The sequence below is a fragment of the Panulirus ornatus genome, chromosome 11 (genome assembly GCF_036320965.1).
Source record: "Panulirus ornatus isolate Po-2019 chromosome 11, ASM3632096v1, whole genome shotgun sequence".
NCBI lineage: Eukaryota > Metazoa > Arthropoda > Malacostraca > Decapoda > Palinuridae > Panulirus > Panulirus ornatus.
Genome location: NC_092234.1, coordinates 41,113,491 through 41,131,402, shown reverse-complemented (window position 1 = coordinate 41,131,402; position 17,912 = coordinate 41,113,491). Strand labels below are relative to the sequence as shown.

At 40.0% G+C, this 17,912-nt stretch overlaps 1 protein-coding gene across 1 annotated transcript in view; it reads left to right on the top strand.

Annotated features, from left to right (window-relative positions):
* Positions 1–17,912, top strand: part of Dscam1 (Down syndrome cell adhesion molecule 1) — a 1,447,516-nt gene that overhangs the window by 881,784 nt on the left and 547,820 nt on the right. The window contains exon 22 of the mRNA XM_071666240.1: positions 14,788–15,056. Within this exon, the coding sequence (XP_071522341.1) occupies positions 14,788–15,056 (269 nt within the window). The remainder of the gene's footprint in view (positions 1–14,787; positions 15,057–17,912) is intronic.

The window sequence follows — 17,912 nt, the reverse complement described above, 5'->3', positions numbered from 1 at the left end:
GTATCAGTGTACTAGTACTGTACTGGTATCAGTGTACTAGTACTGTACTGGTATCAGTGTACTAGTACTGTACTGGTATCAGTGTACTAGTACTGTACTGGTATCAGTGTACTAGTACTGTACTGGTATCAGTGTACTAGTACTGTACTGGTATCAGTGTACTAGTACTGTACTGGTATCAGTGTACTAGTACTGTACTGGTATCAGTGTACTAGTACTGTACTGGTATCAGTGTACTAGTACTGTACTGGTATCAGTGTACTAGTACTGTACTGGTATCAGTGTACTAGTACTGTACTGGTATCAGTGTACTAGTACTGTACTGGTATCAGTGTACTAGTACTGTACTGGTATCAGTGTACTAGTACTGTACTGGTATCAGTGTACTAGTACTGTACTGGTATCAGTGTACTAGTACTGTACTGGTATCAGTGTACTAGTACTGTACTGGTATCAGTGTACTAGTACTGTACTGGTATCAGTGTACTAGTACTGTACTGGTATCAGTGTACTAGTACTGTACTGGTATCAGTGTACTAGTACTGTACTGGTATCAGTGTACTAGTACTGTACTGGTATCAGTGTACTAGTACTGTACTGGTATCAGTGTACTAGTACTGTACTGGTATCAGTGTACTAGTACTGTACTGGTATCAGTGTACTAGTACTGTACTGGTATCAGTGTACTAGTACTGTACTGGTATCAGTGTACTAGTACTGTACTGGTATCAGTGTACTAGTACTGTACTGGTATCAGTGTACTAGTACTGTACTGGTATCAGTGTACTAGTACTGTACTGGTATCAGTGTACTAGTACTGTACTGGTATCAGTGTACTAGTACTGTACTGGTATCAGTGTACTAGTACTGTACTGGTATCAGTGTACTAGTACTGTACTGGTATCAGTGTACTAGTACTGTACTGGTATCAGTGTACTAGTACTGTACTGGTATCAGTGTACTAGTACTGTACTGGTATCAGTGTACTAGTACTGTACTGGTATCAGTGTACTAGTACTGTACTGGTATCAGTGTACTAGTACTGTACTGGTATCAGTGTACTAGTACTGTACTGGTATCAGTGTACTAGTACTGTACTGGTATCAGTGTACTAGTACTGTACTGGTATCAGTGTACTAGTACTGTACTGGTATCAGTGTACTAGTACTGTACTGGTATCAGTGTACTAGTACTGTACTGGTATCAGTGTACTAGTACTGTACTGGTATCAGTGTACTAGTACTGTACTGGTATCAGTGTACTAGTACTGTACTGGTATCAGTGTACTAGTACTGTACTGGTATCAGTGTACTAGTACTGTACTGGTATCAGTGTACTAGTACTGTACTGGTATCAGTGTACTAGTACTGTACTGGTATCAGTGTACTAGTACTGTACTGGTATCAGTGTACTAGTACTGTACTGGTATCAGTGTACTAGTACTGTACTGGTATCAGTGTACTAGTACTGTACTGGTATCAGTGTACTAGTACTGTACTGGTATCAGTGTACTAGTACTGTACTGGTATCAGTGTACTAGTACTGTACTGGTATCAGTGTACTAGTACTGTACTGGTATCAGTGTACTAGTACTGTACTGGTATCAGTGTACTAGTACTGTACTGGTATCAGTGTACTAGTACTGTACTGGTATCAGTGTACTAGTACTGTACTGGTATCAGTGTACTAGTACTGTACTGGTATCAGTGTACTAGTACTGTACTGGTATCAGTGTACTAGTACTGTACTGGTATCAGTGTACTAGTACTGTACTGGTATCAGTGTACTAGTACTGTACTGGTATCAGTGTACTAGTACTGTACTGGTATCAGTGTACTAGTACTGTACTGGTATCAGTGTACTAGTACTGTACTGGTATCAGTGTACTAGTACTGTACTGGTATCAGTGTACTAGTACTGTACTGGTATCAGTGTACTAGTACTGTACTGGTATCAGTGTACTAGTACTGTACTGGTATCAGTGTACTAGTACTGTACTGGTATCAGTGTACTAGTACTGTACTGGTATCAGTGTACTAGTACTGTACTGGTATCAGTGTACTAGTACTGTACTGGTATCAGTGTACTAGTACTGTACTGGTATCAGTGTACTAGTACTGTACTGGTATCAGTGTACTAGTACTGTACTGGTATCAGTGTACTAGTACTGTACTGGTATCAGTGTACTAGTACTGTACTGGTATCAGTGTACTAGTACTGTACTGGTATCAGTGTACTAGTACTGTACTGGTATCAGTGTACTAGTACTGTACTGGTATCAGTGTACTAGTACTGTACTGGTATCAGTGTACTAGTACTGTACTGGTATCAGTGTACTAGTACTGTACTGGTATCAGTGTACTAGTACTGTACTGGTATCAGTGTACTAGTACTGTACTGGTATCAGTGTACTAGTACTGTACTGGTATCAGTGTACTAGTACTGTACTGGTATCAGTGTACTAGTACTGTACTGGTATCAGTGTACTAGTACTGTACTGGTATCAGTGTACTAGTACTGTACTGGTATCAGTGTACTAGTACTGTACTGGTATCAGTGTACTAGTACTGTACTGGTATCAGTGTACTAGTACTGTACTGGTATCAGTGTACTAGTACTGTACTGGTATCAGTGTACTAGTACTGTACTGGTATCAGTGTACTAGTACTGTACTGGTATCAGTGTACTAGTACTGTACTGGTATCAGTGTACTAGTACTGTACTGGTATCAGTGTACTAGTACTGTACTGGTATCAGTGTACTAGTACTGTACTGGTATCAGTGTACTAGTACTGTACTGGTATCAGTGTACTAGTACTGTACTGGTATCAGTGTACTAGTACTGTACTGGTATCAGTGTACTAGTACTGTACTGGTATCAGTGTACTAGTACTGTACTGGTATCAGTGTACTAGTACTGTACTGGTATCAGTGTACTAGTACTGTACTGGTATCAGTGTACTAGTACTGTACTGGTATCAGTGTACTAGTACTGTACTGGTATCAGTGTACTAGTACTGTACTGGTATCAGTGTACTAGTACTGTACTGGTATCAGTGTACTAGTACTGTACTGGTATCAGTGTACTAGTACTGTACTGGTATCAGTGTACTAGTACTGTACTGGTATCAGTGTACTAGTACTGTACTGGTATCAGTGTACTAGTACTGTACTGGTATCAGTGTACTAGTACTGTACTGGTATCAGTGTACTAGTACTGTACTGGTATCAGTGTACTAGTACTGTACTGGTATCAGTGTACTAGTACTGTACTGGTATCAGTGTACTAGTACTGTACTGGTATCAGTGTACTAGTACTGTACTGGTATCAGTGTACTAGTACTGTACTGGTATCAGTGTACTAGTACTGTACTGGTATCAGTGTACTAGTACTGTACTGGTATCAGTGTACTAGTACTGTACTGGTATCAGTGTACTAGTACTGTACTGGTATCAGTGTACTAGTACTGTACTGGTATCAGTGTACTAGTACTGTACTGGTATCAGTGTACTAGTACTGTACTGGTATCAGTGTACTAGTACTGTACTGGTATCAGTGTACTAGTACTGTACTGGTATCAGTGTACTAGTACTGTACTGGTATCAGTGTACTAGTACTGTACTGGTATCAGTGTACTAGTACTGTACTGGTATCAGTGTACTAGTACTGTACTGGTATCAGTGTACTAGTACTGTACTGGTATCAGTGTACTAGTACTGTACTGGTATCAGTGTACTAGTACTGTACTGGTATCAGTGTACTAGTACTGTACTGGTATCAGTGTACTAGTACTGTACTGGTATCAGTGTACTAGTACTGTACTGGTATCAGTGTACTAGTACTGTACTGGTATCAGTGTACTAGTACTGTACTGGTATCAGTGTACTAGTACTGTACTGGTATCAGTGTACTAGTACTGTACTGGTATCAGTGTACTAGTACTGTACTGGTATCAGTGTACTAGTACTGTACTGGTATCAGTGTACTAGTACTGTACTGGTATCAGTGTACTAGTACTGTACTGGTATCAGTGTACTAGTACTGTACTGGTATCAGTGTACTAGTACTGTACTGGTATCAGTGTACTAGTACTGTACTGGTATCAGTGTACTAGTACTGTACTGGTATCAGTGTACTAGTACTGTACTGGTATCAGTGTACTAGTACTGTACTGGTATCAGTGTACTAGTACTGTACTGGTATCAGTGTACTAGTACTGTACTGGTATCAGTGTACTAGTACTGTACTGGTATCAGTGTACTAGTACTGTACTGGTATCAGTGTACTAGTACTGTACTGGTATCAGTGTACTAGTACTGTACTGGTATCAGTGTACTAGTACTGTACTGGTATCAGTGTACTAGTACTGTACTGGTATCAGTGTACTAGTACTGTACTGGTATCAGTGTACTAGTACTGTACTGGTATCAGTGTACTAGTACTGTACTGGTATCAGTGTACTAGTACTGTACTGGTATCAGTGTACTAGTACTGTACTGGTATCAGTGTACTAGTACTGTACTGGTATCAGTGTACTAGTACTGTACTGGTATCAGTGTACTAGTACTGTACTGGTATCAGTGTACTAGTACTGTACTGGTATCAGTGTACTAGTACTGTACTGGTATCAGTGTACTAGTACTGTACTGGTATCAGTGTACTAGTACTGTACTGGTATCAGTGTACTAGTACTGTACTGGTATCAGTGTACTAGTACTGTACTGGTATCAGTGTACTAGTACTGTACTGGTATCAGTGTACTAGTACTGTACTGGTATCAGTGTACTAGTACTGTACTGGTATCAGTGTACTAGTACTGTACTGGTATCAGTGTACTAGTACTGTACTGGTATCAGTGTACTAGTACTGTACTGGTATCAGTGTACTAGTACTGTACTGGTATCAGTGTACTAGTACTGTACTGGTATCAGTGTACTAGTACTGTACTGGTATCAGTGTACTAGTACTGTACTGGTATCAGTGTACTAGTACTGTACTGGTATCAGTGTACTAGTACTGTACTGGTATCAGTGTACTAGTACTGTACTGGTATCAGTGTACTAGTACTGTACTGGTATTAGTGTACTAGTACTGTACTGGTATCAGTGTACTAGTACTGTACTGTGCTTCATAAAAAGAAAACATATTGCATGAAAATGTCTTTCTCGAAAGTTTCCTCCTTCACACATACTATAGATAGCAGTACATTCAGTTTGGTGTTTATTTCAGAATCTTACTGGTCTATGTTGAAAGTACAGTAGAGAAATCACACACCATGTTTAGTATTATTGGAAATTCATTTGACCTCAGTTGCACCTCATCGAAAGGGTTAAGTTTATGAAAGAGATAGGATATGAGGATAACATTAATTTGCCTGTTATGAAACTGGATGCTTTAAATGAGTTTAGTTTCTGTAAGGATGGTAGTGGGAAAGCTGAAGTTGGGAGAAGGTGCACTGAAAACTATGGTGAATGGAAAAATTTTAAACTTGTATTGGGGATTACTTGTCCCATCTCTGATTTATGGATGTGAGAATTATGTGTATATAGGTTAGAATTGGCAAAAAAACAAATACAATATGGTTGGATGACTTCCATTATGTATCTGGAATTGGAAAGATAAATAAAGGAGGATGATTGGTAAGAAGAAATCAATAGAAATCAGAAGGACTGATGGAGAAGGTAGATGTAAGAAGGATATTTGATAAGAAGAAATCTTTAAAAGAGCCCATAGATGAATGTGTAATGGGGTAATATAGTCATGTAGGATGTAAGGCAAATGATGGGGTGGTCAATAAGTTATATAGTTGTGCAGTTAAAGGTATTTTGAGGAGAGGTATACCATGGAAGAGATGGATAAATGTTGTTAGAAAGTCAGTTAGAATGATATGTTTTTGATGAGTATACCAGAGGATTGATTTGGGATGGAGTGCATTTGAAGCATTTTGTGTACAGAGTTGGTGCATATATACACACACTGGTCTCCCATGACTCATCATCTCTGCATGTAGAGTGAATGAGTAAGAAGCACTTAAATGAATTTATTAGTTCACATATCATTTTGATACATTGGGCAGGTGTTACTGAAGGTTACACCACAAGTGAAAAGTGATGTTTGGTGAAGCTGTTTCATGAGAAGTACAGTCTCATCAAAAAATTTCTCACTCCAGAGAAATTTACATATCCCAGCTATTGGAAGAACAGCCTTAGATTAAGTAAAACTAGGAATCTTTCATAGAAATTGGTCATGGGGTACTTACAGATAGAATATATGGACACCCTGGGCTTATGTCATAGATGTTTAAGAGTGATGTTAGAGTCTGTATGAACATACCTGATCCACCTCTGAATGAGCAAATTTAAGGGTGATAAGAGAATAAGAAAATGTTATGGAAGGAGGTGAATAGTGAAAAGAGAACAGAACAAATGGGAGTTACAGTGAGGAGAGCAGATGGGGATGTACTATCAGGCACATAAGAGATGAAATGAATATTTTGAAGGACTGTTAAATGTGTTCGATGATAGGATGATGGATGTAGTGTGTTTAGGGTGAGATGGCATGTCCAGTAAGAGATGCTTGGTGAATGGAATGATGCATTATTGTTGATTGGTTAATCAGGCTATTTGACATTCATATGGCCCAAGGAGAGATGTCTGAGGACTGCCAGAATGAAGGTAAGGTTTATAAAAGTGAATTCTTGAATCACAGAGGCATAAGTTTGATTATTATACCTGGTAAGATATGTAGGTGAGTGATGATAGGTTGGTAGCATGCATAGGAGCAGTGTTGATCTTGGTGTTTGCAATGAAAATTTTGTATGAAAAATATCGGGAGAAAAAGAATTAAAGGCATATGGTATTTATGGATGTGGAGATTTCATATGATTGGCTTGACAGAGTGGCCTTGTGAAAGGTGTTATGAATGATAGAGGTACATGGAAAGTTACCAAATGCATTGAGGAATTTTTTTGGGGAGGGTAAGGCATGTGGATGAGTAGGTAGGGAGGAGGATGAGTGGCTGTCAGTGAAAGTAGGCCTGCGTCAGGGATTAGGGATGTCACTCTGGTTGTCTATTGTTATGGACTGACCGATGAAGGAGTAGATGCAAGGGTCTTAGAGTAATAGGTGGTTCTGTGGTATACTTGGGCTGAGAATTGTAGAACATGAATCATTTGCTGTCTGCAGATGACACAGCTCTGATGGCAGACTCCAAACAGAAACTTCAAGAGCTGATGAGAGTAGAGTGTGTGAAAAGAACAAGTTGAGAGTAAATGCAAACTTAAGGTAGTGGGGTGCAAAAGAGGGATTAGATGGGGTGGTTTGAGTGTAAGTTTGAATAGGAAGAATCTGAGGGAAATGGAGTTCGTTCAATGGCTTAGAGTGGCAGCTGTTAGAACCATGAGGGTTCATATGTATCATAGCATGGAAGAAAAGGGTAAAGGTCCTAGGTGCATTAAGAAACAAGTAGAAGGAAAGGTCAGTGTCTGTTATGACAAAGACCAGAATGGTTTGAAATATGGAACTCCTAGCAGTGTTGTCTGTATGTGAGTTTTTGACCTTGAATGCAAAAGGACATTGTGGACATAGTGGAAATGAACCTCCAGTGGGTAGTATGTGGTGTGAGGTGGGTTAACCATGTGAGAAATTCTAGTGCAAGAGAAAATGGTAGAAAGTTCAGTCTGATTGAGATAGCTGACCAGAGTGTACTGCAATGGTTTGGACATATAGAGAAGATGAGTAGAGAATGAGTGACTAAGAGGATCTTCTCAGATGTGCAGGGAGGAAGGGGTAGGAGGAGACCTAGTAGGAGATGGAGGAATGGAGCTAAGGAAGCTTAGGGGTATCAGGCATGAGCACCCACTGAAATATTCTAAGGGGGCAAGATATATATGTATAATGTAGGGATCAGCTTTTACAGGGTAAATTAACAGACTAAAAGAATATGCATTATGTGTTCATAATTACAGACAGCAAAGAAATCAGTTACCCATCATTTTTCAAATAGATATATCAAAAATTATAATGTTCCAGACATTCTGCTTTGTTTTATGTATGACAATTATAATTATCACCAGGAGAAATCTACAACTAAATTGATATTTCTGTGATTTAGGCTATCATAAAGTACATCAAATTAGATATTTGTTGCAGTTATGTCATCAGTTTTTGGATATCCTTTTCAGCCTCCCAAAATGTGTTATATTTAAGTAATTTTGATCATGAATATACCACATGTGCAGTTTATGAAAATGTACCGGAAGCAAATGTTCTCTCATGCCCCTTCTTGTGGGTGCCCATGGTTTTGGGGCCTTATTATTCAGGAGGGTGAGACATTTGTAAGGAACCAGGGCATATGAAACTGTTGAAGTAAATCAAAGAATAGTATGTAGTGTTATGCTGGGTGGTAGGTGTTGGTTTCAGTACATTATATATTACATCTAGAAAGTAGTTGTGTGCAAAGAGACCATTGTTCATTTGTTCTGATTCTACCTTGTTAGGATGAAGAATCTATTGCTGCTAAAAGTATGTCATCAGTTTTATGTCAGTTTTTTGAAAAACGTTCCTCTTTGTTATCAGTGGAACTGGATTCAGGACATGGATTGTGTCTGTGATTGTAAATACAGATGCAAAAACAGTCGTTTGATATTTTGCCATGACTTTGTTGTCCTGCACCAAATCACTGTTTTCTGTGATTAATGGACCTATTGACAGGGTAATGATTCCCTTGCTTCTAAAAAACTGTAAAACTCCTCAGGGTCTGTTGTTATTTTCTGCAGTATACACTTCATATTGACATTAACTTTGCTGGATAACTCTACTCTTGTACTTTTTCTACGCAAATTTACATAACTTACTCTGTTGTATTTGGTTATTGGATTCTCTGAGTTTCATATGAGCTACTTTCTTAGACAGCAATCACTTTCTATTTCACTGTTCCACCACCTTGGCTTTATTGTAGAAATAGACCATCTAATATTTATTGGCACACATGTTCCCTCTGCCACTTTCAAGGTTTTTCTGCAAAGATTATGGTTGAGAGGGCTGAAGAGGGTGTGCTGAAATGTTTTGATCATATAACAGAATGATTGAGGAAAGGTTGACAAGGAGGATATATGTGTCAGAAGTGTAGGGGACAAGGAGAAGGGAAGACCAAATTGGAGATGGGAGGATGGAGTGAACAAGATTTTCTGTGATGGGGGCCTGAACATGAAGGGGATGAAAGATGTCCACAGGATGGAGGGAATTGGAATGATATTTTGTACAGGAGGCACCATGCTGTCAGTGGACTGAACAAGGGCATATTAAGCAGCTGGGCCTGGTCTTGGATTGGGGTCTGTGGTTTCACTACATGACATATGAGATCTAGAGAATGGATGTGAGTGAATGATGCTTTTCTTTATCTGTTCTTGGCAATATTTTACAAACAAGGGAAACAGTGAACAAGTATCCAAAAATGATGTTAATTTACCTGTTTGATATGATGATTTCAAGTAATCTAATTTTCAGAAGTAACACTGAAGAATTATGTATTATATCCCTGGGGATAGGGGAGAAAGAATACTTACCAAGCATTCTTCATGTGTCATAGAAGGTGACTAAGGGGATGGGAGACGGGGGCTAGAAACACTACCCTCCTTGTATTCTCACTTTCTAAAAGGGGAAACAGATTGGGGTGTCTAAATGTGTGTGGATGTAACCAAGATGACAAAAAAGGGGAGATAGGTAGTATGTTTGAGGAAAGGAACCTGCATGTTTTGACTCTGAGTGAAATGAAGCTCAAGGTAAAAGGGGGAAGAGTGGTTTGGGAAGGTTTTGGGAGTAAAGTCAGAGGTTGGTGAGAGGACAAGAACAAGGGAAGGAGTATCACTACTCCTGAAACAGGAGTTGTGGGAGTATGTGATAGAGTGTAAGAAAGTAAACTCTATATTGATATGGGTAAAACCGAAAGTGGATGGAGAGAGATGGGTGATTATTGGGTGCCTATGCACCTGGGCATGAGAATAAAAATCATGAGAGGCAAGTGTTTTGGGAGCAGCTGAGTGAGTGTGTTAGTAGTTTTGATGCACAAGACCAGGTTATAGTAATGGGTGATTTGAATGCAAAAGTGAGTAATGTGGCAGTTGAGGGAATGATTGGTATACATGGGGTGTTCAGTGTTGTAAATGGAAATGGTGAAGAGCTTGTAGATTTGTGTGCTGAAAAAGGACTGCTGATTGGGAATACCTGGTTTGATAAGAGAGATATACATAAGTATACATATGTAAGTAGGAGAGATGGCCAGAGAGCATTATTGGATTATGTGTTAATTGATAGGCACGTGGAAGAGAGACTTTTGGATGTTAATGTGCTGAGAGGTGTAACTGGAGGGATGTTTGATCATCATCTTGTGGAGGCAAAGGTGAACATTTGGAGAGGTTTTCAGAAAAGAAGGGAGAATGTTGGGGTCAAGAGAGTGGTGAGAGTAAGTGAGCTTGGGAAGGAGACTTATGTGAGGAAGTACCAGGAGAGAATGAGTGCAGAATAGAAAAAGGTGAGAGCAAAGGAGGTAACGGGAGTGTGGGAGGAATGGGATGTAATTAAGGAAGCAGTGATGACTTGCGTAAAGGATGCTTGTGGCATGAGAAAGGTGGGAGGTTGGCAGATTAGAAAGGGTAGTGAGTGGTGGGATGAAGAAGTAAGATTATTAGTGAAAGAGAAGAGAGAGGCATTTGGACAGGTTTTGCAGGGAAATAGTGCAAATAACTGGGAGATGTATAAAAGAAAAAGGCAAGAGGTCAAGAGAAAGGTGCAAGAGGTGAAAAAGAGGGCAAATGAGAGTTGGGGTGAGAGAGTATCATTAGCTTTTAGGGAGAATAAAAAAATGTTTTGGAAGGAGGTAAATAATGTGTGTAAGACAAGAGAACAATTGGAAACATCGGAGAAGGGGGCTAATGGGGAGGTAACAGCAAGTAGTGGTGATGTGAAAAGGAGATGGAGTGAGTATTTTGAAGGTTTGTTGAATATGTTAGATGACAGAGTGGCAGATATAGGGTGTTTTGGTCGAGGTGGTGTGCGAAGTGAGAGGATTAGGGAGAATGATTTGGTAAACAGAGAAGAGGTAGTAAAAGCTTTGTGGAAGATGAAAGCCGGCAAGGCAGCGGGTTTGGATGTTATTGCTGTGGAATTCATTAAAAAAGGGGGTGACTGTGTTGTTGACTGGTTGATAAGGATAGTTCATGTATGTATGACTCATGGTGAGGTGCCTGAAGATTTGCGGAATTCATGTATAGTGCCATTGTACAAAGGCAAAGGGGGTAAAGGTGAGAGCTCAAATTACAGAGGTATAAGTTTGTTGAGTATTCCTGGGAAATTATATGGGAGGGTATTGATTGCGAGGGTGAAAGCTTGTACAGAGCATCAGATTTGGGAAGAGCAGTGTGGTTTCAGAAGTGGTAGAGGATGTGTGGATCAGGTGTTTGCTTTGAAGAATGTATGTGAGAAATACTTAGAAAAGCAAATGGATTTGTATGTAGCATTTATGGATCTGGAGAAGGCATATGATAGAGTTGATAGAGAAGCTATGTGGAAGGTATTAAGAATGTATGGTGTGTGGGAAGCAAGTTGCTAGAAGTAGTGAAAAGTTTTTATCGAGGATGTAAGGCATGTGTACGAGTAGGAAGAGAGGAAAGTGATTGGTTTTCAGTGAATGTTAGTTTGCGGCAGGGATGCGTGATGTCTCCATGGTTGTATAATTTGTTTGTGGATGGGTTGTTAGGGAGTTGAATGCAAGAGCTTTGGAGAGAGGGGCAAGTATGCTGCCTGTTGTGGATGAGAGGGCTTGGGAAGTGTCAGTTGTTGTTCACTGATGATATAGCGCTGGTGGCTGATTCATGTGAGAAATTGCAGAAGCTGGTGACTGAGTTTGGCAAAGTGTGTGAAAGAAGAAAGCAGAGAGTAAATGTGAATAAGAGCATGTTTATTAGGTTAGGTTAGGTAGGGTTGAGGGATAAGTCAATTGGGAGGTAAGTTTGAATGGAGAAAAGCTGGAGGAAGTGAAGTGTTTTAGATATCTGGGAGTGGATTTGGCAGCAGATGGAACCATGGAAGCGGAAGTGAGTCACAGGCTGGGGGAGGGGCCGAAAGTTCTGGGAGCGTTGAAAAATGTGTGGAAGTTGAGAACATTATCTCAGAAAGCAAAAGTGGGTATGTTTGTAGGAATAGTGGTTCCAACAATGTTATATGGTTGCGAGGCATGGGCTATAGATACAGTTCTGCAGAGGAGGGTGGATGTGTTGGAAATGAGATGTTTGAGGACAATATGTGGTGTGAGGTGGTTTGATCGAGCAAGTAATGAAAGGGTAAGAGAGATGTGTGGTTATGAAAAGAGTGTGATTGTGAGAGCAGAAGAGGGTGTTTTGAAATGGTTTGGTCACATGGAGAGAATGAGTGAGGAAAAATTGACAGAGGATATACGTGTCAGAGGTGGAGGGAACGAGGAGAAGTGGGAGGCCAAATCAGAGGTGGAAAGATGGAGTGAAAAAGATTTTGAGCGATCGGGGCCTGAACATGCAGGAGGGTGAAAGGCGTGCAAGGAATAGAGTCAATTGGAATGATGTGGTATACCGGGGTCGGTGTGTTGTCAATGGCTTGACCCAGGGCATGTGAAGCATCTGGGGTAAACCATGGAAATGTTTGTGGGGCCTGGATGTGGAGAGGGAGCTGTCGTTTTGGTGCATTATACATGACAGCTAGAGACTGAGTGAACAAATGTGGCCTTTGTTGTCTTTTCCTAGTGCTACCTCACACACATGTGTTGGGAGGGGGTTGTCATTTCATGTGTGGCGGGATGGCGATGGGAATGAATAAAGGCAGTAAGTATGAATTATGTACATGTTTATTTATGTATATATCTGTGTATGTAAATATATGTATACTTTGAAATGTATAGGTGTGTATATATGCGTGTGTGGACGTGTATGTGTATACATGTGTATGTGGGTGGGTTGGGCCATTCTTTCGTCTGTTTCCTTGCGCTACCTCGTTAACGCGGGAGACAGCGACAGAGTACAATAAAGTAATGAATAAGATCAAGTCAATATATTTTAAGTACAATTTTTGGTGCCATGATAGGAATAGAATTACTATTATTTCTAATTGTGCATTCCCATATTATGTCTCCTCCTTGAAATGCCATCTTTGGCTGTTTAGGAGAGCCTTGGGATGGGTACTACTTATCTGGTTGGGATACATTGTGTTGTGCAGAATATGCAGCAGAGGTTATCTTTTGCTGGTATGGATGCCTACATCCCATCTTTTAAAGCTTTTTCTTGTCAGTTGTGTGATTGCTCCAGCATTGATGCTTGATGAATCAGGGATGGTGTGTACGAAACCAAGAAATTCTTCTCTGCTCCAGGAACCCACTCTGCTTTTATTTCTACTTAGAACATTGCAAAGTTGTTCTTCTAAGAGCCAAGTGCACTTTTATGAAGAAATAGTGTGCTGACTTGACTTCTGCTAACCAATATTTCTGGTCCTTAACCAAAAGCATTTCCAACAACTTATGAAATTCAACCTTTCTTACACCTTCCCAACTTGATCAGTCTGTTCCTAACTGTTCAACTGACAAAGCTGCTCTTTTTCGCACATGGTTTTCATTTCCCTCTGAACCTATGCAATATCCTATATTCTCCTTGCACAAGGTCTTTCAGATACTCTCCCAAATCTAGTAGGACAAGGTGTAAGGCTCAGATGGCGTACCTCCTTGTGTTCGAAGGGAATGTGCTCTAAGCTAGCGCAAGTCCTTTTTCGCTTGTTTCACCTCTGTCTAAAAACCCAGGCTTTCCCTTCTTCTGGGAAGCATGCATGGTGCAGCTCAACCCTAGAAAAGGAGAGAGCTCTAACTCCTTGAATTATGGCCCCATTGTTCTCAATTATACTATCTCCACATTCTCTGAATGGTCAACATCACAAAATCTGCTTCCTAAAAGTTTGAGTGTTATACAGGTGCTGTGATTATTTTTTTTAGTGAGCAGCTGTTCCTCATCTACAGGTGTTTTATTCACACAAGAGTAAAATACTGCTCACATATCTCAGGTGGTTCATCCTCCACCTTTCTATTAACTAGAGTGGAATCAAAAGCCTTTTGCATCATTAATTCTCTTGGCATCACCTATCTTTAACCTTTCCTTTCCATACATCATGATATTGCTGCTCTCCACTAATCTGTAGGTATTCTTTTAGCCACTTTTCTTGTGAATTGTCTGCCTGTGTCGCCACCTAAGATTTGGACCTTTAGCATGCATTTAGTTGCTGCTTCCGATGACTTCTGAATAGAGACTGGCCACTCAAAGGTTGACTGTTATGATACTTCCTTTCCTCAGACAATTAAGCTGTGGAATTCTCCTCCTATCTTGTGTTTCCCCTCTTCATATAATCCGTCTTCCTTTAAGAGTCAGGTCTACAAACATTTACGGACCCTCGATTAATTTCTGCTTTCTTTCTCTTCAACTTTTCCTCTCACATGAGCTGACATTGATTGGGAAATATTACTTATTTATGCCATCTTGATTTCAAAAAACTACTATTTAATATATCTTAACATTGTATACTTAGTAGCAGTTTTTGTAAATATTGTTATAATATGACAAAATAGTCTATAAAACATAGGTGACAGAGTGCATAGATAGTATAATTCGTAATGTGCAGGACTCTAGTTGTTTCTCATTGACCCCATTATGCAACAACCCACTTCTTTAGGTTTATTAGATTTTAGGGAGAGATAACTATAATATGGAAGTCTTAACAAAATATGATACTTAGTGTTTTCCATTACAGTGTCTACACTGAATATGCTGTGGTGGTCTCAGCTTTTAACAAGATTGGACAGGGGCCAAAAACTGAAGAAATTCGAGCTTACACTGCTGAAGGAACACCCCAACAACCTCCTCAAGATGTCACCTGCACAACTCTTACATCCCAGACTATCAGAGTGTCCTGGTCCTCACCACCTCTAGAAACTGTTCAGGGAGTGATTAAAGGTTACAAGGTTATTTATGGACCTTCTGACACATGGTATGGTAAGTGGAAGGTTTTAATTTTTTTAAGAATATCTGTTTTCTTGTGAGATGGTATGATCAGGTAAGTAATGAAAGGGTAAGAGAGATGTGTGGTAATAAAAAGAGTGTGGTTGAGAGAGCAGAAGAGGGTGTGTCGAAATGGTTTGGACACTTGGAGAAAGTAAGTGAAGAAAGATTGACAAAGAGGATATATGGGCCAGAAGTGGAAGGAACAAGATGTGGGAGACCAAATTGGAGGTGGAAGGATGGAGTGAAAAAGATTTTGAGCGATCGGGGCCTGAACATAAAGGAGAATGAAAAGTATGCAAGGAATAGAGTGAATTGGAATGATATGGTATCCTGGGGTCGACATGCTATAACTGGATTGAATCAGGCATGTTAAGCATCTGAGGTAAACCATGGAGAGGTCTGTGGGGCCTGGATGTGCAAAGGGAGCTGTGGCTTTGGTGCATTAAACACGAGAGTTAGAGACTGTGTATGAACAAATGTGGTCTTTTTTGTCTTTTCCTGGCACTACCTCACTGGATTGAAGGGGGTAATACTATTTCATTGGTGGCAGGGTGGTGATGGGAATGGATGAAGGCAGCAAGTATGAATATGTAAATGTGTATATATGAATATGTTGAAATGTATATGTATGTATATGTGCGTGTATGGGTGTTTATGTATATATATGTGTATGTGGGTGGTTTGGCCTTTTTTCGTCTGTTTTCCTTGTGATACCTCGCTGACATGAGAAAGAGCGGTTAGGTATAATAAATATAAATAGATGAAATATTATAATTAATTGCTGTTTCCTGCAATAGGGAGATAGTGCAAGGAAACACACGAAGAATGTGGGGGATGGAATGAAAAAAATTTTGAGTGATTGGGGCCTGAACATGCAGGAGGGTGAAAGGCGTGCAAGGAATAGAGTGAATTGGAACGATGTGGTATACTGGGGTAGATGTGCTGTCAGTGGATTGAACCAGGGCATGTGAAGTAAACCATGGAATGATTGTGGGGCCTGGATGTGGAAAGAGAGCTGTGGTTTTGGTGCATTATACATGACAGCTAGAGACTGAGTGTGAACAAATGTGGCCTTTGTTGTCTTTTCCTAGTGCTACCTCGCACGCATGTGGGGGGGGTTGCCATTTCATGTGTGGCGGAGTGGTGACAGGAATGAATAAAGGCAGCAAGAATGAATTATGTACCTGTTTATATATGTATATGTCTGTGCATGTATATATATGTATACATTCAAATGTATAGGTATGTATGTGTGGATGTGAATGTATATACATATATATGTGGGTGGGTTGGGCCATTCTTTTGTCTATTTCTTTGTACTACCTCACTAATGCGGGAGACAGCAACAAAGTATGATAAATAAAATATATGAAATAAATAATCCTAGACTGACATTACTATAACCTGCACCCTTCCATTATCTTGTATGGCCAACAAAATAACGTTTTTAGGCATCATGTACAGTACATGGGACACTCACAGTTCATACCACAATCATCAGTACAAAAGCCTCAAATAAACTAATGTTTGCAGAGTATTGAGTTGTATCAGATTTGGATATGAAAAAGAATTTGCTAGTGTATATGCAATTTAATCTGCATACTAAACTACATACAACCTGCCTGGCCATCCATCCTCTCAAAAGAGAATATAACAAAGCTGCAAACCTCTGGAAACGAAGCACTCAGAATGATTTATGACTGCCAAGCAATCACTTACACACAACACCTACTTGGTGGAATGAAGATCCTCCTGGTACAATTCCACCTCAGTTTACTTGGCACTCAAATATTTGCATCCACATTAGACTCTTCCTATCCAAACCACTCCATGATTACCATTGCTCAGATAGAAATAATAAAGCTTATCTCTGCTTACACCTCAGCAGCAACCTACATTATTAAAAACTCATTTACAAAACATGTACTCAAAAATAATCCAATAACTGTTAAACAACAGCCCTTTCAACTACATCTTAAAGGCCACCCCAGCAGACATACACTCGTCTTAAAACCACTCTCCCCAAACATATGCAGGCTACACTTCTCATCTGAGCTCTTGATATCTCCCATCCCTGCAACACCACAAACATTGGTTCATCATATCTCAGGGCCCTTCTTGGCAATTGATACACATACCACAGTGAAGGTACTAAACACATGCTGCTCAGTTGGCCCTCACTCTTCCACATAGACACATTTAATGTCACTACACTCCATGACCTGTGGTCCTGCCCACTGGATGTGAGGCTGATTATCTAGTTAGGATTTTCATTGTATGTATGGTTCATGGTAAGATGCTTGAGGATTTGCAGATTGCATGTATAGGGGCATTGTTGAAAGGTGAGTGTTTGAACTAAAAAGATATAAGTTTGTTGAGTGTACCTGCAAGGTGTATGGGAGAGTGGTGATTGGGAGGGTGAAGGCATGTATAGAGCATCAGATTAGGGAGCAATAATGTGGTTTCAGAAGTGTTGGAGGATAGTTAGATCACGTGATTGCTTTGAAGAAAGTTTTCTGAAATGATTTTGATATGAGAGAATGAATGGGGAGAGGTTGATAGAGAGGACTTATGTGTTGGAAGTGGAGGTGACACTGAGAAGGTGAGACCAAATTAGAAATGGAAGATGAGGTGAAAAATATTTTGAGTGCTCCGGGCCTGAACATGGATGAGGGGAAATTCTTCCATACAATAGTGAAATCGAGCAATATGAGTCAACCTGCTGTCTGTGGACTGAACTGAGGCTGAAGCAGCTTGGGGAAACCACGGAAAGGTCTGTGAGGCCTGGTTATGGATAGGGAGCTGTGGCTTCAGTGCATTACAGGTGTTTAGAATGGACATGAGTGA